This window comes from Lathyrus oleraceus, chromosome 3 (assembly GCF_024323335.1).
Source record: "Lathyrus oleraceus cultivar Zhongwan6 chromosome 3, CAAS_Psat_ZW6_1.0, whole genome shotgun sequence".
Taxonomy (NCBI): Eukaryota; Viridiplantae; Streptophyta; class Magnoliopsida; order Fabales; family Fabaceae; genus Lathyrus; species Lathyrus oleraceus.
This window is the reverse complement of record NC_066581.1, coordinates 387269981-387296218: the sequence shown is the minus strand read 5'-3', so window position 1 is coordinate 387296218 and position 26238 is coordinate 387269981. Positions and strand designations below refer to the sequence as shown.

At 34.6% G+C, this 26238-nt stretch overlaps 1 protein-coding gene and 1 pseudogene across 2 annotated transcripts; both read left to right on the top strand.

Annotated features, from left to right (window-relative positions):
• The first annotated feature begins 11910 nt into the window (after positions 1-11910).
• Positions 11911-14042, top strand: LOC127131383 (protein BASIC PENTACYSTEINE6-like; annotated as a pseudogene).
• A 3958-nt stretch (positions 14043-18000) lies between these two features.
• On the top strand, positions 18001-25516 carry LOC127127866 (tyrosyl-DNA phosphodiesterase 1). 2 transcript variants are annotated; one of them, XM_051057139.1, is made up of 15 exons: positions 18003-18314; positions 19053-19223; positions 19322-19579; positions 19976-20036; positions 20650-20726; positions 20825-21082; positions 21496-21585; positions 21720-21854; positions 22117-22266; positions 23661-23764; positions 24243-24296; positions 24424-24514; positions 24752-24829; positions 24981-25134; positions 25213-25516. In XM_051057139.1, exons 1-15 carry the CDS (start codon positions 18108-18110, stop codon positions 25281-25283), a joined length of 1959 nt encoding a protein of 652 aa, XP_050913096.1. In that variant the 5' UTR covers positions 18003-18107; the 3' UTR covers positions 25284-25516. The 2 variants fall into 2 exon arrangements, 1 of the variants encoding a protein (XP_050913096.1); XR_007805493.1 differs by lacking the exons at positions 24981-25134; positions 25213-25516 and adding an exon at positions 23936-23969 and having other exon boundaries at positions 18001-18314; positions 24752-24835.
• The last annotated feature ends 722 nt before the right edge of the window (positions 25517-26238 follow it).

Sequence of the window (26238 nt, the reverse complement as noted above, 5' to 3'; positions counted from 1 at the left end):
ATATCATAAAAAATTAATGTCAAATTTTTGTCTCAAAATATTATAGTTTTACTTTTTTTCATCTTAAAATATTTATATATTAAAATATTAATATAATATTTTTTTTATTGACACTATTTTATTTATTAAATTTTACTTTATATATGTTAATTATAATTAATAAAAATAGTTGATAAATAATATTAACTTTCTTGTTAAATAAAATTATTTTATAAATAATCATACAAAACTTAAACTTAATAATTAAACTTAAAAATTAAACTTAAATAAAAACAAATATTTATAAAAATTGCCCCCATTATTATTGGAGTAAATTCTCACCCTTACCTGGTCTCCAGCAAAAACCCTTGATCTTCTTCTTCAATCTCAAGATTTTGCCCTCCCTCTTTGCCTCTTTTGCTCCAATCTCACGTACTTACAAAATCTCCCAAAAAACCTAGCTTCTCTCTCAACTTTTAAAATATATAGTAACCTCCTTACTTTTGCTTAATTATTATATTTGCCAAATTTAACTCTAGATTCTCCTTCTTACCACAAACTCTCCTCAAATCCCACAATTGGACCAGACTCCTATTTTCTCCAATTTCTTATTTTATCAATACTAATAAATAAAATTCTAACTATTATAATCATTTTCTAACTTACTCTTTCGTCTCACTGCACCCCACTACTTCTATCACACCCTAACAACACATATTCAAATAATTTATTTTAAATCACATCAACATCTAATAATAAGTAAAACACCAAAAATCATCATGAATCACCAATAATTCAAAATAAAACAATTAATAAAGTTGAGGTGTTACAACTTTCCCCCACTTAAAGAATTTTCGTCCTCGAAAATTTCCTCAAGTGAACAGATTCGGATACGAATCCCTCATCTGGTTCTTCAAGCTCCCAGTTACGTTCCACCAGTTGATCCTCCCCACTCTACCTTTAACAAGGCAATCTGATATGTTACTCTTTATATCCTTTGCAAAATCTAGTAAGGACCGATGAAATGCGGAGTGAGCTTTCTTAACTTCAAGGCTATACCAACACTGGTTATCGGGGTAACTCTATAAAAACATGTGACTTACATCTGGAACTCAAGTGCTTTCCTTATTTTGGATCATATTGATCTTCTCGGTCTTCTGCTGAATAATTTTAGGTCTGAACACAACACTCTCGCCTGACTCATACCAACACAAAGGAGTCATACGCCTCCTATGATACAATGCCTCATACAGTGTTATCCAAATACTAACATGGAATCTATTGTTGTAGGTAAAGTCGATTAACGGTAAAAAGATATCTCAAGCACCTCCTTGTTCAAGTACACAAGCACTCATGAAGTCCTCCAAAGACTAGATAGTCCTCTCTATCTGACCGTTCGTCTGCGGATGATAGGCCGAACTCAACCTCAACTTAGTACCCAAAGCCTTCTGCAAACCCTCATAAAACCTTGATGTAAACTTCAGATCTCTATCTGACACAATACTCGAAGGAATACCATGTAAGCTTACAATATCATCAATATACATCTCAGCTAACTTCTACAAGGAATGATTAGTTTTCATCGGTAAGAAATGAGCCAATTTATTCAATATATCCACAATCACTCAAATTAAATCACTTCCATTCGAAGTCTTAGGCAAACTTGATACAAAATCCATAGAGATGTTATCCTATTTCCACTCTGGAATATTCAGCGGTTGCATCAGACTAAAGGCTTCTGATGTTCAATCTTTGACTTCTGGCAAGTCAAACAAGCATATACAAATTTTGCAACATCTTTCTTCATACCTGACCACTAAAATGTTAGAACAAGATTTGGTTTTGCATCTATAACTTGAGTTTTGATGATAACAATATTGTATTTGTGTGAGAACAATTTTGGTACCCTAATAGTTTGTTATTTTGTAGCTTTAACAACCAATCTTGATTATGAATATATGATGTGCAACATCATTAGTTTCTGAACTATGTGTTCTAAATCCGCTTTCTGCGCTAGCTATTAGAAGTTTTGAAAGACGTCAATATTGCTGCTGCAATGTTCTTCCTGCTTATATGTTGTTTCACTTATCAGAAGCTTCTGAGGGGACACTATATTGTTACTGTAATGGTCTCTCGGTTCATGCTTCTGGACGTGACTCTGATCATCAAACTTCTGAAGAATGGCAAGCTTCTGAAATTGTGTTATGTATCTAAAGACTCTGAAGATCTCAAGCCAGACGATTGAAGTTATCAAGGTTCTGACTGAGGAGTCTAAAGACTCTAAAGATTCTGAAGATCTCGAGCTAGACTACTGACATTGTCAAGGTTCTGACCAAAGATTCTGAATTTTTTGAATCCAGTTTTATGTTTCTTCATTCCATGCTTCATTAACTTTCATCAGAAGCCAAGAATTTAAAGATAAGATCAAAATGGGAACGTGATCAAATAGTACATGATACAAATCGAACATCCTTTCCACTACCTGATTTCATGGGTAAGGACAGTACTATACATGACACCTGTCACTAATTTTGTGGGTGAAAGGAAAGTATGCATTATCATTCTTTTCCCATCCAACAATGGATAACCACTCATTTTACCCTTCAACGGTCTTATGCTTATGCTATTTAAGTATGACTTGGAGACTTGAAGAAAAACATCGGTTATACAAATATTTTGACAAGTTATTTTCTTTGTGAAAACTATCATTCTTTTATATACAATTTTTCTTTAAGTGTTTGTTATTCATTTGTGTAAAATCTGCTTGTGCAGAAGCATCTTGTAACACACAAAATATTATTCAAACTATTTGTTTGATTCCTTAAGGAGGTTATCCTTGAGAGACAAAGAAGGTTGTTCTTTGTGAGTCCTTAAGGAGACTAAGGTTTAGTTGGATCCTTGAGAAGACAAAGAAGGTTATTCTTTGTGTTTATTGTAATCTATTGATTATAGTGGATTACGTCCTTGTGTATAAGGAAAAATCACCTTGGCGGATGGACTGGATTAGCTTTGAGTTTCAAGCGAACCAGGATAAAAAATACTCGTGTTTTTATCTCTGATGTTATTAACTTGTTAGCGATGTTCTTGTTTTAGAAAAAGCTTTTGCTTGTAAAACCCAATTCAAACCCCCATTTCTTGTATTTTTCACACCTCACAAAATAACATCTTCAAATCCTTATACGTCTTCGTAGCAGCGGGATGGATACTCAAACCACTTCGATGTTCTTCTTCAAGAATACTATTCTCAAGTTCTGGAACATCTGGAATACACCATCTATCTCTGAACCTCATCACACCATTCTCATGAACCCGGAAATCACCTATGTTACCTTGATTGATTAACAACAACCGGTCAATCAAACCCAAGTCAATCTTCTAACCTTATCTCATCTCGTTTAGAATACCACTCGTCAGCTTTAACATACCAAACTTCCCACTCTTAGTAGTCTCCTCACACACTAAACTGATATCTTGGAATTGCTCAATCAGTTCTAACTCTCGAACCATAAGCATCGGCATATGTAAGGACTTCTTGCTCAATGCATTAACCACAACATTAGCCTTACCAGAATGGTAACTCAAATAAAAATCGTAATATTTCAAAAGTTCAAGCCTCCTTTTCTGCCTCATGTTCAATTCCTTTTGATCGAATAGGTACTTTAAGCTTTTGTGATCACTAAACACCTCAAATATGGAACTAAAAATATAATGTCTCAAAATTTTCAAAACAAAAACCATAACTGCTAACTTCAAATTATATGTACGATAATACCTCTCATGAACTTTTAACTGTCCAGAAGCATAAGCCACAACCTAACTATTCTGCATCAGTACACCACCTAAACCCATCTTTGACGCATCACAATACACCACAAAGGACTCATTTAGATTCGAAAAAATCAACATTGAAGCAGTCGTCAACTTCTTCTTGAGTTCGACAAAACTTTCTTCACATGCAACATCCCACACATAAGCTTGACCCTTTCGAATCAACTGAGTCAAAGGCAATTCTAACTTTGAGAAACCTTCTATAAACCTGCGATAATAACCAACTAGGGCAAGGAAACTTCAAGTATCAGTAGCAGACTTCTGAGTCTCCCACTGCAATACAACATCAACCTTAGAAGGATCTATAGAAATTCCACCACTTGAGATCACATGGGCAAGGAAACTCACTTCCTACAACCAAGACTAACACTTGGGTAGCTTGGCATAAAGCTTCTTCTCTCTCAACACCTGTAACACAATCTTCACATGTTCAACATGTTTCTCATCAGACTTCGAATATATCAAAATGTCATCGATGAAGACTGATAACACTGAAATTTACCGTATTTTCGACTCCGATTTCACATGCATTCTAGTTGTTTTATTGTTATTTTATTGTGTTATTGCTATGTTTTCCTTTGTTTTCAGGTTTTTACTTTAATCGGAGCCCCGATCGAGAAAAGGAGTGAAAAAGAGCTAAAAACCCTAAAATTCAGCATTTTGTACTTGTGGCCTACCCCATGGCTGGCGCCATAGACCCTGCCATGATGTGTCCAAGCTCAACTTCCCTCAACTGCCACGTTCCCCACTACTTCCACTAAGGCGCCTCAGATTGGCCTTGTGGCGGGCGCCATAAGAGGAAAAGTTTTCCCTCCCATTTTCAAGTTGAAGGGCATCCTTGTCATTCCCATCTTTTTACTTGCTTATAAATAGAAACTCGAAATCACTTTTACAATCATCCAAACTTAGAACAGAGGCAAACTCAGAGCAACTTTGTTTCACTTAGGCATATATTCAGTATTTTAAAGTGGTAATCGCTTCGCATTGGAGTGTTACCACAATTGTGTAATCAAGTCTGTGATAGAGTCTGTAATCGAGTTTGGAGCACTTTGGAAGGAAGTTAATCCTGCCGCCATTTTCATTTCCGCTTTGCAATTTATTCAACCCTCCGATTGGAGCAGGTTTTTATTACTTGTCTTTATCTTATTTATTTCCTCGCACTCGCTTTAAATTATTTATTTTCCCGCCTCGCTTTAAATTATTTATTTTCTCACACTCGCTTTACTTTTATTTATTTCCTCGCACTCGCTTTACTTTTATTTATTTCCTCGCACTTGCTTTAAATTATTTACTTTCCGCACTCGCACTACTTTTATTTACTTTCCGCACTCGCACTACTTTTATTTAAATTAATGCACTTTTACTTTACCATGTCTAACTAAATTTATAATGTTAGAATGTAAGGATCGTAATTGAACTGATAATCCGTACAGTTGTTTGTAGAAACACTTAAGGGCTATTTTAACTTTCAACTTAAGTTTTCCCGCACTTCAATTCCGTTGGGTAAGATCGAAAGCCGTCCAACGTCTTTTTAAACTTAATTATTTTTAACTATTTCAAAAATAGCGAAAGCGCTTTGTTTAGTTCATTAGGAGTTTTTAATTTAAGAAGAAAAGAGATTTTAAAACTATTTTCGGACGCATTTATAAGTTTAGAGTCTGGTTCGTGAGAACCTCATTTGGTTAAGAAATCCAGGTTATAATACTTTTCAACTTAGTCAAGATACTATATTTCTTAAAAATAGGTTTGCTACTCTAACGCAATGCGCGCCTTTTTATAAGTGACAATAAGAGGGTTTGATTAGGGAGTACAACTCGGTTCTGAATACACGAAAGCGACAGTTCCTGTTAAATTAGTTCTTTTCAAAGTAGGAAACACTGCCCATAAGTAGTTATGTTAGCAAGTACTTGGATTATTAATTGATTACGTGAATTACATTCGATCCTGTCTTTATTAATTAATCTTTATTCAACACTTTACTTTCCATTGCACACTCTAAAAACACCTATTTCGATTGCCTTTGATAAACACCATAATAATAGATAACGATAGATTGACACTTGGTCTCTGTGGATTCGAAAATCTTTTATATTACTCTGACGCGTTCGTATACTTGCGAAACACCGCATCAAAGACCACCACAAACTCATCTAAATATGGATGAAATATCCGATTCACGTACTCCATGAGCACGCCCGACGCATTAGATACTCCAAACAACATTATAGTATACTCATATTGACCAGATCTCGTCCTGAATGTTGTCTTTGGAATATCACCTAGTTTAACACGAATCTGATGATAACCATACCTCAAGTCTATCTTACTAAAAACACAGGCACCAACCAACTGATCCATCAGATCATCAATTCTCGAAAGTGGATATGTATTCTTGATAGTCACTTTATTCAACTTCCTGTAGTCAACACATAATCTCATACTTCTATCCTTCTTCTTAACTAGCAACACAGGTGCACCCCACAGAGAAACACTTGATCAAACAAACTTCTTCTCAAGCAATTCTTCCGACTGTTTCTTCAAGTCACCCAACTCTAAAGCTAAAATTCTATAAGGAGCCGTTGCTACCGGAATCCTACCTGGTACTAAGTCGACGGCAAACTCTACTTCACGCTCTAGAGGCAAATCACTGATGTCTTCAGGAAACACTTCAGGAAATTCATGCACTCCAGTAAGATCACGAACTATTCCTTTTCCTCTAGCTTCCAACAAAGCTAACATCACAAACACTTGTGTCATCTCCTTCATGGACTCTTTCACTTGCTCAGTTGATACAAACGTCAACTTTTCACCTCCATCGAACTCAGATTCACGCTCTGGAGGCAAATCACATATATCTTCAGGAAAAAATCAGGAATGACACACCACTGACATAACATTAGTCATCATATTACTCTCTACTCTCTAAGAAGCAACATCAACAATACCTGATCATTTTCCCTAAATACTTTCCAACTTGACCGACAGACATGAATCTCAAATCCACAACATCTTCGGTGTTAGGAACAACACATATTCAACATCGCCTGAGCTCTTGCAATCAGCGGTATATGACACCAATTTGTCAAAATAATTGGTAAACACCTGGTTTAACTCCAACCAATTCATTCCAAGAATAACATCAACTTGTGCCAACAAAATACAAACCATACACATCCTCATGGAACACGTCGAGATACTCAACACACCAATGGCTCATCTCTGGCTAAAACATCGCCTTCCCCCTCAAAAGGAAGCGACCAACGAGAACACCTGACCATCTTTCCTCAAGGATCACACCATTTTGCTAACTGACACCATCCTCGAATTTGACCTCTCTTCGGGTTCCAAAAGAGCACAACATTCTCAAAATAGTTGAATTAGCCAACATTGCACTCTTGCACACAACAACATGATGTCCAAGCTATATACAGTTGGAACATCCAAGAGAAGCAGACACTTCTCCCCACTTATTTCATTCCCAACATGCAAATGGAAAACAAAATAAGCATCAACAGTGTTCTGACACACATGTCGCATACTAGGGAACAAACATAATTAAACAACCCGTCCGGACGGACTGACCTGCTCTGATAGCACTAACGTAACACCCTTCTAAACCCCGCGTATAATTAACGGAATTAATTAAACAATTACCAGTACAAGGGTGTCACACTTCATAAAAGATAAGCTATCATGCCCCATAACACGAGTTACAACAAACATATTAACCTGTCATTGCATGCTCACTTTCATTTAGGTATCATTGCAGCGAAATTCAACATCAACGTTCAAAGAAGGTAGAATAGCATACGCCATTTAGTCTTAAACTTCAATTTTAATAACATCATAAGAGTCATAAATAGTTCAACTCAATAACTTAAAATATTTAACATAATATGATTCATCATAAAACATTATAACTTAATCCAAACATTTAACCCTAACCCGATGTTATATGATCAAAGCAGAATTCTAGTATATAGTGATAACTAATGGAAGTCACTACAAAGCTACCTTCCACTTACTTCAACAATACTACTCTTGAGTATCTATGTGATGCCGATGTAAAGGCAACATTCAAACAGAAGGCGTAAAAATTCTTTTCAATAATAAACGGTATAGAATGAATAATAGAATACAATATCTACATAATCATGCACAACAACATATCATATTCTCACACCTAAATCATCATCAATATCATACATGACAACATCTCAATTATCATCAATATCATACAAAACCACATATCAATTATCACTACATCATACACAACCATATCTCAATCATCCTTAACATCATATGCAACAACGTCTCAATTATCATTAACATCATATGCAACAACATCTCATCCAACAATACATCAACAACAACCAATACAAATGCAACACTTATGCAATATAGTCAACACCCACTCGACATGCATGTGGTACCAAATATGAAAACTCAGGTTCATCTCACTCCATGATCCCCACCATAAGATTGATTCCCTCTTGGAGCAGGAGCACACCAAAATCACTACCATCACCATAGGTAATGCTTCACTAATCCCCCATAATATAAATTAGCTACTCGCACTCGATCCATAACCATGAGATCGAGGCTCACCAAAACTCGTTTCCATCATCATATGTAACGCTTCACTAATCCCCCATAATAGGAATTAACTACTCACACTCGATCTATCATCATAGGATCGAGGCTCACCAAAAAGAACTGAAGTTCCGACAACATGAATGCATGAACTCTCAACATATAACAATAACACATACACATTGGTCCACCCTTGACCGTGTATGCCAACATCAACACCACATCATCAACATAATTTCATCATCTTCATATCATCATCATAAAAACACTAACACAACAACATCAACACAATCATCTTAATAACATCATTATAGCAACACCGACATAACAACATTATTGTCACACAATAATTATTCATGTTTAATCAATCATTTATCATTGGAATATATTCATCATTCATCAATTACTACATCATACCAATTAAAATAATGATAAAACAAAAACTGACATTAAAACAACATCATACAGCAGCAAATAGTAGCCAATAACCAACAAAACACGGAAAATTGACAATTGCAACTTTCACATAAACAACTTCCATATAACAACTAAGGCATCTACAACCAAATAGTGAATTACTAATTCAATATTAAATACATCATATTCAGCCTCTTAAGGCATAACCATGAGATAGTACTATGTGTTATCTTTCCAACGCTTCAAACTGCACATCAAACAGAGTTATAGAGCTCAAATTACGTTATTTTCAATTTCCTAATTTTTCATGTAACAATGGTATCCGGTTACGCTCAAATCTGTAATCGGTTATGAGCTCAAAAACAGCCCGGAAACCTATTTTGTAAGTGGTGACCGGTTATAGTCAGTTTGGTAACCGGCTACAGGTTTGAAGAACAAGCTAAAAACTAATTTTTCGCTGTTGGAGGCCTTCCAAACCTCTGATTTCGATCCCGTAAAAAGTCTTGATCTCAAAATTCAAAACCCAACATTTATCCAATGATTAAAACATAAAATTTACGATTTATCACATATTGGAATCAATTAAATTATATAACTTATAACTTTATCAATTCCATAAACCTTCGAAACTTTCAACAATGGCGAAATTATCCCAACACTCAAAACAAAAAATACTACCATACACAGTGCACAAAAATCATCAATAATCACAACATATAACATTAATATATCATAAAAATTCAGAATTTAGTAAAATCTCAAATACCCTATTGGAGTTTAGGGACTCTTTTACCCTATCCTTCATGCATATATCCTCATTATTGAAGCAATTTCCCACCCTTACATGACCTTCAGCAAAAGCCCTTGATCTTCTTCTTAAATATCAAGCTTTGCCCTCCCTTTTTGTCTCTTTTTCTCTAATCTCACGTACTGACAAAATCTCCTAAAAAACCTAACTTCTCTCCCAACTTTTAAAATATATAGTAACCTCCTTACTTTTGCTTAATTATTATCTTTCCCCAATTTAACTCTAACTCCCATCTTCTTACCACAAACTCTACTCAAATCCCACAATTGATACAAACTCCTTTTCTCTACAATTTCTTATTTTATCAGTAATAATAAATATAATTCTAATTATTATAATCATTTTCTAACTTACTCTATCGTCTCACTACACCATACTATTTCTATCACACCATAACAACACATATTCAAATAACTTATTTTAAATCACACCAACACCTAATAATAAGTAAAACACTAAAAATCATCATGAATCACCAATAATTCAAAATAAAACAATTAATAAAATTGAGTGTTACAGAAAGGACCGTTTAAGTCATGAAAGTTAAGTCCGAGATACGTGGGACCATATCAGTGGAAGTTGAAGCATACCTAACCTTTGAGCCTCAACTAAGTCGTGTTATAGGAAGAGAAACTAAAGTTTTGAGTAACAAGGAGATTTATCTTGTTAAGATTCAGTGTGATGAATCACAACCGAGTGATGCTACATGAGAGCTTGAGTCCGAGATGCTAGAACCTTACCCTCATCTTTTCCAGATAATATTTAAATTTGAGGACAAATTTTTATTTAAGGGGAGGAGGATGTAATACCCCATGTTTCCTCAAATACTCAAATTCATATTTGTTGAGATCAATTGAATTCATATGTACTCTGAAAGTTATCAGTTGGGACAATTAAAGTAACTATCAAACTCATATTGACTTAATTAATATCCTTTAAGGCTGACCTTTTATTAATTGGATAAAATGGAAAATTTAATAACATAATAATGAGTCAATTGCTATGGAAGAGAAAATATTATTTAAGTATTGTTACTTAATAATATCTTTAATATCAATATTCATTATTAACCACACAAATCTTCCTTTCTCTTATGACCATACAATCTCTCCTACTACTTCTATGTACCACCTCACTCACCAATTTTCCATACCATAAGGCAATGTATTAGTAGAAAGTTAACATAGAAATAGAACTTGGGAAAAGAAGAGGAACTTGGAAAGAATAAGGAACTTGAAGAAATCAAAAGCTTGAAATCATCATCTTCCTATCTCAACATCTTTCAACAACTTCATACATCTCTCCATCTCTTCTTTAAGGTAGGTTATAGTTAGGACTTTTAGAAGAATATAAATTAGGGCTTTTTGAAAACATATAATAAATATTTATGATTCATGATATGTTGCTATGTATTCTTCTATAATCATAAAAAAATATTATGATTGTTGTGGTTCAATATGATTAAGTGTTGTTGTTGTTGTTGTTAGAATGATGAATATTTGTGTGTTATATCACGTGAAACTTGTAATCTATGATTGGTTGCTCTTAAATGAGTTTATGCATGGTTATAAATGGAAAGAAACATGTTAAAACAAGTATTTTTTGACAAAACCTACAGTGGCAATCGATTGCACCTTCACAAATTGCTGAAAAACCACACAAATCAGACAATGCAATCAATTGCACTAATCCAACAATCGATTATTTCTCCCAAAAATAGAAACAAAGAGTTTCAGAGATTGATGCAATCATTTGCACCATTTATGCAATTGATTGTATCCCATGTTTATGTGAAAATTCATGTTTTCTAAGGTTCCTAAGTTGTCCCAAGGATCATGTAACTTGTCATATGATGTGTAGGCATGGAATTATCATTGATTCAACTATATTTAATATATGATAGCATGATGAGTATGTTATGACTTAATTGTTGTATGAATGTGATAATATGTTTGGAAGTAATGATTGGTGAGGAAACCTTAGAAGAAAACTAATTGAATGAATTAGGAAGATAATTAGGGTTTGACGAATAACTTAAATGGAAATGCTTGTACACAATGATACCTCGGTGTGTGTCGTGGACAAGTAGTTGTTTGACTAGGAATGATAGACATTGTGTGAAACATGTGACGATGATGTGTATATTGGTGAATGAGATCGCCTAGTGGTTAACGAATTTAATCACATTTTGTGGAGCTAATCATGTATTCAGATAGTTTTTCCCTTTATGGTGCACATCCCATTTTGAGATGCTTATGTAAAGTAAGAATTGGGATGTGACTCCAATGATTCGTGCCTCAGTTGGGTTTGAGTCCCAACCATGGCAAACATGGGAGAAAGGTGGACACTTGAGTGGTTAGAGTCTCATACGGTGAAAGATAGTCTAAGTGGGTTCGAGTCCCATATGAGTAACAATCACTTGAATTGAGTTTGAGTCTCATAGAAGACCCAATATCCACCATGAAAGTCGAATCGTACGAGCATGCATGAACCGAGCTGACCCTAGACGTAGGTCTGCTCGGGGATTGATGTTTCGTGAATCTGAATAGTGATTTATTTGAGTTATGAGAACTCAGGTAACATGTTTCCATACATTACAATAATTCCCCATTTTCATAAGTCTTCTTTCCCTTGTTGACTTAAGTTATAATTGATTAGAAGCTTGTAGAGCTGAGTGGACTCATAAGATAGGGAACTCACTGTGATTATCATCTCATCCCGTATTTGTTGATTATTTTTCAGGAAATTTTGAGCAGGTGAAGGGTAAGTGTCATACCCCGATTTTGGTCCTGAATTTTTTCATTTTTTCATTTTTTATTTGGCACGTGGCCTAAAGTTCATTTGCATACATTCATGACCAAAGGCAACCGTCCATTCCCAAATCCATATTTTTCGATAAACATTGGTCATTATCTAGGCTTTTTGATCATGGTGTTTTTTGATTATAAAATGGATTCTAATTATTTGACTTTTTAATTTTCAATTTGATTTTAATTTCAAATTAAGTCTAATTCCAAATTTCAATTTAATCTTAATTGTGTTTTTACTAATGATTCAAACTCTAATTGATTTTAATTTCCAAATAAATGTTAGAATTGATATCAAAGTAATTTTAACAAATTATAGATTAATTTGATTTTAATTGGTTTTATTGGTTTTTTTTATTTTAAATTGACATTTAGATGAGTCTTAGATCCATATCCATCTCTATAACCACAAATTCATTTCATTCAAACCAAGTTTGTTACAACCATTTTTTTGTAAATGTCATAAGTTTCCGACACTAGATAACCATTGCATTTGCCAATTTCATTCCAATTCCAAAATACATTTGCGCTCAAAGCGCATAAATCACAAAACCATGACATTACACAAGCATTACAACATTTCCATAAATTACAAAGTCATGCTCCAAATTACATTTCACAACATTTTCTTACAAGTTCATCATATTACATAAATCCTACAAGTACAATCCTAATGAACAATCAAAGCCCAATTTCAAGCATAATTTCAGACTTTCCATTGTAATTTTCATACTACATACCAAATTACCACAAATCCAATACATTTCCTTTCGCATTATCAGCCACCATACACACCTTAACACTATTAGTCATTACCGACAAGTCCATACATTACAATATCAAAGTCCACAACAACCTTTCAGTTTAGAGAAAACACTTTGGCTAATGGCAGTATGTCATCATGCCCTCAAGGATGTCAAATTTCACGGGGAGTTAAGTATATACATCATCTTCCGCAACAGGTAAACCATTTGCCTACTATGGGGGATTCTTCTTACGGCACGCGTGAATTTCCCACATCCAATGCCTTCCCAGAATCACCTATTCCTTCAGAGGTTGGGAAACCACCTAGGCGGGCCAAACGACCAAAGGAAAGTAAGTCTGTTTCACCCAACAAGAAGACTCCATAAACTACTAGAAAGGTCAAGAAGGAGGGTGAAGATTTAAACAAGACAATGATTGCCAACAACAAAGCACTTGAATGGAAGAGTAGTCAGGAAATTATAAGCGAAAGTGATGAACTTACCAAGCAGTTAGCGGTCTCAAAGGCTGATTGGAAACCCCAGGACTTGGCACTGAATCAAGTTGCATACGACGATTCAACCATGCCAGCACCAGTGTGCTCTTGTACTGGCGTTCTCAGACGGTGCTACAAATGGGGTAATGGAGGTTGGCAATCTGCTTGTTGTACAACCACTTTATCGGTGTATCCACTTCCAGCAGTGCCCAACAAAAGGCATGCACGAGTAGACGGTAGGAAAATGAGTGGAAGTGCTTTTAATAAGCTGCTTAGCCGGCTTGCAGCTGAAGGACATGATCTCTCACACCCAGTTGACCTTAAAGACCATTGGGCCAAGCATGGTACAGATCGATATATCACAATAAAGTAGATCACATGATGTTTTTCTTTGAGAGGAGCAGTAAGACGGTTAGCATATCATTGTCTTTTTCAACTGAGTCACCCGCGAATATGATTGTGAACCTGCAGAGCAATAATTGACGGCATTAAAGAACTATGACATATGCAAAAACAGCAAAAGCAACTCTGTTACCACAAGGAACTGCAAACCATATCCAAGCCAAGCAACCAATGGAAATAACTTCAAAGCATACCTGCAAATAATGAGCAATTCATAACCAATATGAGAACTCAGTTCAAAAACCTAACTAATTCCATTTCCATACTCTAAATAATAGAACTTTCCAATTCCACTCAACTTCAATTTCAATCCACCACACCACACCTAACAGAAACAGAAACAAAGCATGGTACAGAAGAAGCGAAATCAAAAGTTGAAATCCAAGCTGAGAAACTTGACATTAACACAGGTTTATCTAAAAGCTTCTCGGCGGGCAGCTCGGCATGTACCTGAAATAAAGAAAATGATAGTTTTGTTACAACAAGTAAATAAAGAGCAAATGGTGAAAATTCTTGGAAGAAACCAGAAAGGACATTATTGTAGTGTTCAACAAGTACAGGAACAGTTCCATAGGCATGGAAAGAACGCAATGTTGCAAAGAGAAAGGCATTGACAGAAGCAATAACAATCCAATGCTATTAAGATCACAGGAAAATGGCAATGCCCACAGAAACGTAAATCGGATAAAGAACCTGCTTTGAAGCAACTTAGGCTCAAGCGATAGGTTCACAAGGTTGAAAAGGTCTCCCAGTTTGCAATACAGGATCCTTATTTAATGGTTATTCTCAATCTTTGCCATCTGGATCAAATCTTAACCATTCAACTGCCTTGTACTCCTCCATTGTTGCTTCAGGAGATGATATTCCTGAGTTGCACCATAGGAAGCTTCTTCCCAAACAACTCCTGGTAAAAGAAACTTCTGCGGTGGATAACACTCTGGTAGTCATGGATGATACTTTTGTAAATGGTACAGAAACTTTAGAGCAAATATATCAAGGCATTTTAGCTGAAAATTCACGAAATGGTCATAGCCAAATCCATACAAATCAATTAAGTGCTTCTGGGTCGTTATCTCCAAATGATGCTCAAAACCTTTTTCATAAATGAAAGATATATTGTCTTAAGGTGATGCAAAACAATGTTTCGGCCACGATTGTTGAGTCGAGATAAGTGACGCTTTTCCGAATGTAGATTTATAAATCCGTTCGATGTGTGGTATGCGTCCACTCCTCATCTGTTTTGGGTAAAACAATGTTTTCGTCGATTAATACAGTATAGCTTCCGCTAAAATCGACTAACAAACAAACATTCTTCTACCCAGAACTACGTAAGCCTTGATTTCTCTTTTGAGATACGTAGGAGCAGGATTTGTAAATCTTGTCAGGCCCACTAATAAAAAACTTAGGTTTAGTCCTTCGACAAAAATCCAAAAACATTCTTTTCTCATCCTTTCTTTCTTTCCCACCTAATAATTCGAAAAGCCTAACATTTCAACTAACACTAACGCACACAACTAACCTAATGGTTCCCGTTGAGTACAACGGACGTGAGGGGTGCTAATACCTTTCCCTCGCGTAATCGACTCCCGAACCCTGATATTGGTTGCGACGACCATATCTTATCATTTCTTTTAGAGGTTTTATCGATATTCCCCTTTCCTTTTTAGGAATAAATAAAGTTCGGTGGCGACTCTGTTCAGTCCATCATTGCGAGCGTGCGATCGCGCATCGCTTTGAAGTCGTATCCCCATTTTTTTGAGGTGCGACAGTAAGGACAAGATGACTTGATGTCCTTGCTTACTTGATATTTTGGATGGATTTTTCTATTATGTAGATATCTATTTTGAGATCATTTTGAGAATGATCTAGCTCTTAGTTTTATTTTGGGCATCCTTGTATATATTGTGCCATAGTTGTAGTTTCATTTTGGGCATGTAAATATGTACAATGTTGCCACTAGGCGCTTATGTATTTTAGTACCAACCTTACACCATGTATAATACATATTTTTAGACGTGTATTATATATGTGTGTTACAAAATTAATTGTCATTCCCTTAGGTAGAATTATCACTCTGAACTTTTAAACCTTTTTGAGTTTTTGAGAATTTTGAGAAAACATGAATTTTTGAGAATTTTGTGAAAATATGAGTTTTGAGAATTTTGAAAAAATATGAGTTTTTGATAATTTTGAGAAAATATGAGTTTTCGAGAAATTTGAGAAATCTAGCCATCAACCTGCACGTAATCGACTCAGTTATTGACAAAATTGTCTTCTTTTTATCGTCTCACAACCAACTATTAAAGGACTTTGTAACATTGTTTGTTACGTGACCTGATTTACGCTCATAATCAATAGTATGTCTAACCAATATGCTTTTAGGCCTTTCAGGATCTAATATCTAATTTGCAGCCCCAACACTAATATTTTTGAGTTTTTCCATAGTTTTCTCAAACATAAACTCATTATATGCCATTGCAACATCCCAGAATTGTGTACAAAGAAACAACTTTCTAAATTTTAGTTTGAAAAGGTGAAAAAAATACATTTAGTATAAATATAAAAGCATATAAAGAATATATAAGTAATTGTCATGAAATTATTTTAGAAAAAATTATCGGTGTTTAGCATAAGGAAATGTTTCCACAATTGCATTTCACAACCCCTATTAAATAAACAATTTGAATTACACAAATCGAATTAAACAATCAAGTATAATTTTTAAAAAAATTAGACAGTCATTAACCTTTTGTATATCTGACATAATTGTTACATGCTTATCTTGCCATTCAGGAATATACTGCAATGTGGTACCTAACAAAGTGAGAAAAATATCCACGAGTCTTTACATTCAACTTCAACAATATCAAAGGCAATTAGAAACATGCCTTTATTTCCATCAATTGCCATAATTGATAGTAATACTCTCCCATACGGTCCTTTTAGATAACACCTATCAATTCCAAGCCAAGGTCTACAATCTTTCACAAATCCAGTTTTCATTGCATTTTAGCAAACAAAAAACCTTTTAAATATAGGATTTTGATTGATTCTTGGTTCCAACTCAAGTTTTATAATGGTTCCAAGATTTGTCTCCAAAGCAAGGTTGACCCAAGATGACAAGTTATTATACGAGAGTGCATGAAACTCTTTAGTGTCAGCCCTTACTTTTTTTCTTGCACGATAAAGTTGACCTACATTATTGGGTTCTATACCATAGTTATTGTTTCATACCCACATAACTCATTTGAGTTCGTTTTTAACTTGTTCTCTAACTTCCTTGCGATTGAAGTAGGTGAAACATTTGAGTTATTTGTTGTTCGTATGCAAGAATGATATGGGTTATATGACTTAATCTTATATGTTAACCCATATGGTGCAGGAGATGCATGAATGCGCCAACAACAACCATCTGCAACATATTTAGCAATTATCTTTGCCTTTTTATTTTTTATCCTCTTAATCTCAAACCCCTCTTGTATAACAAAGTCTCTAAGAGTAGTTCTAAACTCATTCACATCACCAAATAATAGCCAATTTCTAGTTTCACGTTTTCAACAAACTCAGGAGCAAATATCTTTCTTTTCAATCCTCTATCAGAATAAATTGACACTTTATCTTCGTCAGAACTTTCAAAAACAATAAGATCATGTTTTTCTTCATAATCATTAAACTCACCATTCACTCTCCATTACTTGTTGGACTCAGTTATTATGATATTAGAGAGCTCATGATTAACTAATGATATTGCTTAAAATTATTTGAGACATTAATATATACTACTACGGTGTCTTTAAAGTTTATAGAAAATAAAATATAGTTAAGCCAATTTTTAATGTATTCACTAAAATTATACTACATTCCTTGTTAAAAAAAAAAAAAAAAAAAAATTATACATTCTTTGTTAAGAAAATAAAATAAAATAGAAATTATACCTTTCGCTTCACCGTACCAGTAAAAAGATCAACACTCCAGAGTTTCGAGCTATAGAATCAGTTACAACCAACCAACCTGCAATCGATTCTGAATTGTATTAATGTCTCTCTCGCACTCTCAAATCGGTTATTTGATTCCTCTGAATCAAAATCTTGAAGAAGAAGAAAAAGCTTCAACTCCTAAGCTAGCTATCTCCGACGGCACAAATATCATCGGACGGAACAACCTCGCCGTCACCGACAAGAGGCTCAGCCGCAAACACCTCACCATAACCACTTCTACCGATGGCACTGCAAATTTGCATGTGGTATTATTTGTTTTTTCATATTTTTTTAATTACAAAATATTAACCTAATTAGTATTATAATGTGAGAGTGATTGAATTATTAATCTCTTTATCAGCATTGGTAACTAGTAAATATGTGATTTGGTACATAAAATTGTTAAATCTCATCAACTTAGTCTCCATAATATAGATATTCTAAAAAGATATCTAAAATTGTAAATCGTTGATATTTGTAGGCAAGGTTTTAAATAACGGTCACATAAAGCCTTTTGCGATTTTAGTAACTACAAGTGTTGCAACACTGAATGCGAATGCACGTTGTGAATTATCCACTATTTGTTTTTTTTAATCATAAAAACAGTGAATAACGGTATCAATATCAGCACCTCTTGATACTGCTTTGTCGCGGCAGTTTTCGCGGAAACAGACCGTTTTTTAACGCCTTGTTTGTAGGGACTATAATGATATTAAGTTATTAATGTTGGGAATGAATTTGAAACTATGTCAATAATGTTACTGATACATTTGATAATAGGTTCAGATAGAAGGGCGAAGTTGATTGCCATTTTGCAATTTTAGGGATTGTGTTGAAATATTAATAATGTGATGGGCTAAGTTGTTACAAATATACAATTTTTGGGGATTACATTAGGTGTTTGATCATTTCTTTAACTCTTGCAATCCAATCGCCAAGTTAACATTATGACAATAATGTTTTTCTATTATTTTGATTAGTGATTTTTGCTTTGTGAATGTTAGGAAGGGACGAATCCAGTTGTTGTTAATTTTGGGAATAAGAGAAGGAAGCTTAACTCCAAAGAAACGGTTACTATTTCTAATGGAGATGTAATTGAGCTCATTCCTGGTCACCACCTTTTTAAATATCAAGTATTGCAAAGATCTTCAAGGGGTGCAGATAAAGAAGCCCATGTATGTGTGTTGCGTTGTGATGCATTTGGGTGATGACTACCACTATGTGCTATGCGTGGACTTAATTGAACCATTTAATTGTCGTGTGAAATGTGCAGGATCGAGGAAGAAGTGGAGTCACACAAAAGTGTGATAAAATTGCAGTGACACAAAAGTGTGATAAAATTGCAGTGACACAAAAGTGTGATAAAATTGCAGTGACACAAAAGCGTGGTTATTCCCGGTCACGTGAGGAAGCTATTCGTGATTTTTATGTAGCTGAAGATCAAATACCTTGCACCTTTCGACTTTTGCGTGTGCAAAGGTTACCGGCCTGGGCTAATACTTCATGTGTTTCAATAAGTGATGTTATACAGGTAGGAAATGATTAGTGATATTAATTATATAAGAAATACTCTCTCAAGTCTTGGTACCACATGTAACAAGGGTTACAACGCTTTCTTCACAATTGGGAGAAATTCACGTCGGTTTTGCCACTTTAGGAGGGTTGAAAAGAGTGCGAAAAAGTGTGTTACTACCAGTACTCTTTTTAGTTATATTTGATTTTAATGTACACTGTTCTAACCACACTCTCTATAATTGAATGTTTCAACTTTTAACTATTCAAGAATAAGCATGCAGTGCTTCAAGAGAAAGATTGTTTTGTTTCATGATTGGCTTGAGAGTTATTTTGCATAAAAACACACATGTTATGTTTTATAGTGGAAAAATTTGAAACTATTTTGACCTATTTCAATAATTATTGTTGGTAGGGGGATATTCTAGTTGCTATCCTTTCAAACTACATGGTAGACATTGACTGGTTGGTTCCTGGTGAGTTTTTGTTGTTGTTGTTGTTGTTGTTATGGTTTTTCCAATTAATTCCTCTTTGCTTGTTCCATTTTCTTCTATCCCTGATTTTCCTTTCTTGCATTTTGACTTCCATTATGCTCTTGAAACTGCTCCGAGGATGCTGAACACATTTATTTAAACTATTCCAAAGTTTGTTGTTCTTCCTTATTTTGAAATTGCTGGCTGCAGTTGGGTTGTTCATAGTTTTTTCCGCCCCTCCCTCCCACAATCCTTCTTACTAATATAGGGTACTATATGAAACAATATTATAAAAAGCCCCAATTCTTTTTACCAAAAAAAACTTCAACTCCATGCCTCTGCAGCTTATTGTTTGTATTTGTGTAGCAACAAGGATGTAGCACATGTCGTGTCAAACGATTTTTATTAGGAAATTCTAATAGTGTAAATTACATATTGACTAGACAAAGGGCGCTAATGATCACTCTGTCCAAGATGTAGTGTTGTAGTTGTTGGCTATTGGCTGCTCCATTGCTGTAAATTTTGTGCATATATATGTGCATTTTGATTGAAGTCCTTTTGTTTTTTCCTATCTCATTTTAGCTTGTTTCTCTCTTCCATTATTTTTTTGGTGTAGCTTGTCCTGCACTTTCAAAAGTTCCCCACGTGCTTGTTCTTCATGGAGAGGGTGATGAGAGGGTGGCTTGCATGAAGGTTTGTCTCAGTTCTACTTTATTTTCTAACCTAGTTTGCTAAATTAAATATATAAGGTTTGCTAAATGAATATAACTTGCTACTGTTATGGTTGTTAGATAAGCAAACCTAAAAATTGGATTTTACACAAACCGCCTCTTCCAATCTCATTTGGGACACACCATTCAAAGGCCATGCTTCTTGTATATCCTCGAGGAGTAAGAGTCATCGTACATACAGCAAACTTAATTTATGTAGATTGGAACAATAAAAGCCAAGGTCTGTGGATGCAAGATTTTCCATGGAAAGATCAAAATAGTCCGAGCAAGGGATCCGGATTTGAAAATGATTTGGTTGAATATCTCAGTGCACTGAAGGTATTGATATATATATTGCTCTTTTATACGCCAAAAACCAAGTATATGATCTTAAGAAGAAAAAAATGATGCTTCAACCGTATTGATGTGACAAAATTAATACATAATGCAACAAACAAAAGCCTTTTCTAACAAAGTGTAGTCAACTAAAAGAACTAAGGATGCCATTATTTCCCATACGGCTAAACAATTGGATTGAAATTTTTATTGAGCCTATGCTGTTCTGAAATAATCTGCCATATCATTTTTAGTTTCTTTTCTCGATAAGGTTTAACTTTGATTAAACCAATTTTTTAGCATTTCTAATTATCAACAGAAGTTGACATTAATTTTGTTGATTGACTGGGTTTGTTATTAGGGTTGCTATTATGACTATCCATATCATTTATATCGTGACTTATTTGGTGGTTCAGTGGCCAGAATTCTCTGTTAATCTTCCATCCCTCGGAAACTTTAGCATATGTCCATCATTTTTCAAGAAGTTTGATTATAGTGATGCAATGGTATGTTTCCCATTCACTGGTTTTTTAAATTGATACCCTTGTTACTTATTAGTTACTATTTCTTTTGCATGATTCGTTACATTCTTGGACACATTATACATCAGGATATATGATGCTTTTTGCATTATGTTCAGGTTAGATTAATTGCATCTGTACCTGGATATCATTCTGGTAATGGTTTGAAAAAGTGGGGTCATATGAAGCTTCGTTCTGTGCTCCAAGAATGTACATTTAATGAAGAGTTTAAAAAATCTCCCCTTGTTTATCAGGTACTTTCAGGCTGTAGGTTAAGTTACAATATCTTTTTTTCATTTCAGTTAGTTCATGCTTAATCTTAATTCATTAATCCTATGTTGATGAAAAAATCAATGTCAAAGTATCATACTTTGCTTATATTTTCTTCAATTTCATTCTCATCAACTTATGGGAGTATGCTTTGACTATAATGCATATTTTTGTGATAGATTTTTGAAAACAGCTGTATAAATGTTTACTTTTAATGATATACTTGACCTATTGTATCTACTGCAGTTCTCCTCCCTTGGCTCTTTAGATGAAAAATGGATGGTTGAATTGGCATCATCAATGTCAGCAGGTCTCTCTGAAGATAAAGTACCCCTTGGCATGGGGGAGCCTCAAATAATATGGCCTACTGTAGAAGATGTCAGATGCTCAATAGAGGTAAGAATAGGTCTTGATGATGCTTTTTATATTCTGAAGATAAATTTGTGATTATGTGTGTCTAAATTAGACTACACTCACCTATATTTTGAATTACATTTAAATAAATACTAATAATTGATTTGATTTGCTAATCCTAATCTTTATAATAAATTCAAATCATAGTAATAAATCTTAAGATTTGATTCTTACACTTCCTCCCAAGTTAAGGCTTACTAAGCTTTCAGCTAGTTACAACTGTGGGTGTACTGTAGATAAATTAGGCCGTAGCCGGAAAGTTATAGTGTGACTGGAGGTGATTGTAGCAAAGACAATTCTACTCGTCTGAGAATTCCAACGGTGGTTATGGTGGTTTTTGGGAACAAATCTCATCGGATAAGGCGCAACTGAATGCGGTGAGAAACACCCCAATGGGAAAGGTAAGTACTGGATGAAGCACGGTGAGTGTGCAACATGACGGAAGCAGGACGAATATGTCAACTAATACAGAGTGAATGATGGAAAGTAATTCTGAACATGCCAGAAGAATGGCACAATAGAGAATTTGAAGACATGTCGAAAGAATGATGTCACAACTCACAATGCCGGAGAACTGGCCGAAAAATAGCTCGCCAGATATTTTCCGACAAGTGGCGGCATGTGGCAGCTCCTATGGTGTCGTTCAGATGGTAGGACTAGCGACAACAATATGGTCACGGTGGTGTTAACAATGGCTGATAGTACACACTGAGGAAGTGTATTCCAGATAATAAACGGGTCACTGGAGAACGAATAGTCAAAAAAAGTTACTGAAAACTAATAACAGGCTGTTTAGGAGGCTAGCGGAGAAAAGTTACAGAATCACTGGAAAAGCATGACGGAAACTTGCAGCCGCCAACCGCCACAAAGAACCCCATTAGTGGCATGATCAAAACTTGTTCCGATACATGTTGAATTTGTGATTCTGTCTGTCTAAATCAGACTACACTCACCTCCTATATTTTATAATAGCATATAAAATAAATACATAAAATACTAATCGGTATGCTTTGCTAATACTAAGGATAATTATAAATTAAAATCCTAGTAATAAATATTAAAATTTGATTCTAACAGATCCTATTAGGTAATATCCTTGGGGTACCTGTTGCATTTGGGTCCAATATTCTTCCCTATTCTACTTTCACATGTGGCTTTTAGCGATAACTTGATAAATAATAGAAATGCCTAGCTATAAAAATAATTTAATGGCTTGAAAGATTATGTTGAATTTATTTTTATTGCCCCATGCTCAATTTTTACTTTCTCTTGTACATATATATGTGCCAGTTTTTTATTAAACGTTGCTGTTTTTTGTATTTGAATTTTTAAGTGAAACTTTCTAAACAACTATTTTGTCATTTATTATTCTCTAGGGTTATGCTGCTGGCGGTGCAATCCCAAGTCCTATGAAGAATGTAGAGAAAGCATTTTTGAAAAAGTATTGGGCAAAGTGGAAAGCAAGCCATACTGGTCGCTCGTAAGGAAACTTACTTTTCAGTTGAAGTTATAATACATTAGCGTATCGATTGATGAATAGTCTTCAATTTGCTGGAAAGTAGAAGGGGGAACAGGGGACTAGAACCAGTGCATATAAATAGAAGTTATATTATCAATATCTAATAGCAGAAGTGATGCCTTTCATTTTCAGGTTGTTAGGCTCTTTACAAGGGTGGTTATATAAGGTAGTGGTGTTATATGTGTTGGATTGGGACACTTTTGGGATGAAGAGAGTTACTGTTATATGTCCCTCACCCCTCATCACTGCTACTGTCTCAATTTGATTATGAATAGGAAGTGGGCTTTCTGCAATGAAGATTGTTTTTTTTTTTGCATTGTTTCTCATCCAGTTTTACACCTACTTGGAGACTCGGAATATATCTCTTTTTTTTATTTGAGGTTATAAAAATTTGTGTTTCACTAATTAGTAATTACACCTTTTTTTCTTGCCATTTCAGCCATGCTATGCCACATATAAAGACTTTTGCTCGTTACAATAATCAGAATCTCGCGTAAGAGCTTTATCAGACCTATTATATGCTCTTTGATTTCTAATGCTTGTTGAATTTTCGGTCATTTAATGTAGTACTAAGTCATGATATAGATAAGTTAACCCTGAAACACCATCTTCAAAAATAGTTGGTTCTTGTTAACTTCTGCAAATCTGAGCAAAGCTGCCTGGGGAGCTCTTCAGAAGAATAACAGCCAGTTGATGATTCGTTCATACGAGGTATGTTGTTTTTGTCAGGCTGTTTGTAGTTACTTATTGTCAACTCAGACCCAAGAAAATTTACCAGCTTCTTTGTTTTAAAAGCTTGCATAATGACACTAACACATAAGAATTTGAAGATGTAAAAAAGGGTGCTTTCTCTAATTATTGTTTCTTATGCTTGGAGAATTAGTCAAATACATTTTATCCTTTTCTCGAGAGGATGCACTAAATATTTTTATCCATATTTCCTTACAGCTGGGAGTGCTCTTTCTACCGTCATTATTGAAACGCGGATGTGGATTTTCCTGTACCAGTAATGTGAAACAATCGAAGGTGCCTGACATGTCCTTTTTTTCATAATGTTTTATGCTTGATATGATTAATTCTCAATTGGTTATAGAGAAGAGATCTTCCGATCACCTTTCTGACCATAGAAACGGGAAATGAAAATGGACAACCGTCCTAACAGACAAAAGAATTACAGGATAAATGCTCAACACAGGGAACATCTGAAATGAAGAAAACAAAGCTAGTAACCCTAGCTGCACCGACAAGGGATACTACACATTCATCTTCTGAAGTTATCATCCAGTTACCTGTGCCTTATGAGCTCCCTCCACTGCCTTATTCTTCCGACGGTGGTGCCCCTGTTACTCTCCTGTTTTAAGTGGGCCGACCCATGTTATCGATTTTCTAACATTCATTTCCTTCTGCAGATGTGCCCTGGTCTTGGGACCGGCGATATTTTAAGAAAGATGATTATGGTCAAGTTTGGCCTCGGATGTAAGCAGTTCAAGATTGATGGCATTCTAAGTGTACATATGAGTTGGTCCTTTCTCCCCTATCTAATTCAGATGTGGTAAGTTTGAAAAACATGACACAATTGGTTTTGCAACAAAGAGATCCCTTAATTTGGAAATGATTGAATGGGTTGCATAAGGTGCTTCATGAAGTTTTAAGTCTATATTTATTATATTTATATACTATATTGTTTCATAAATATAAAATTCTTTTGACAAATTTATTTGTTCCGTATGTATACTACCTCTTAAATTTCAGCGAATTAATTATTATTTTATGGGTAATGGGGCACAAGTTAAAAAATAGGCTATTAGTAACTTGTTGTCCACTTAAGCCACAAGTTAAGTTAAGGATACTGTAATTAAAAAACTTGAGTTAAGGATACTGTAATTAAAAAACTTGTGCGGAATATAAGAATGTTTTAAGTTTCAAAAAATTAAATGCACGTATTTTAAGAAAATATATCTACAAATAAATCATTAATTTGTGTTTTTGGGACACATGTTAGACCACCTTCAGTGGTGGTTCCTTCAATGGGTTTGCCAGCATGACACCTATCTTTTCACTTTTTCTAGTTTCAAGCATATGCCAACGTGGAGAACAGTGTAATGTGAAGCAACGGTTCCTTGAATGAGTTTTAATTAATATAAAATTTAATTAATATAAATACTAAAATTAAAGTTGTGAGATTATTATTTTAATTAATATAAAATTTAATATGAATAAAATATTAATATATAAAATAAAGTTGTGAGATCCAATCTGAGTTCTTCAGAGTTGCACCATTGGGGTGAAAAAGTAATTGGGTTGCTTCAAGCTGACGTGGCTTAATAGGTCCCACAAAGAACCCAAAAATGGATTCACAGTTGGAGATGCTCTTAGTATTAGCCTAAAAGATAAATATGGTAAAAATTTATTAGAAATTATGTGTTAAATTTAAT

Coding starts and splice junctions, on each gene's coding strand:
- LOC127127866 (XM_051057139.1), top strand. CDS start 18,108: ATGTCTCTCTCGCACTCTCAAATCGGTTATTTGATTCCTCTGAATCAA. Junction 21,083..21,495: donor AATATCTCAGTGCACTGAAG/GTATTGATATAT, acceptor TTGGTGGTTCAG/TGGCCAGAATTCTCTGTTAA. Junction 22,267..23,660: donor ATGTCAGATGCTCAATAGAG/GTAAGAATAGGT, acceptor ATTATTCTCTAG/GGTTATGCTGCTGGCGGTGC.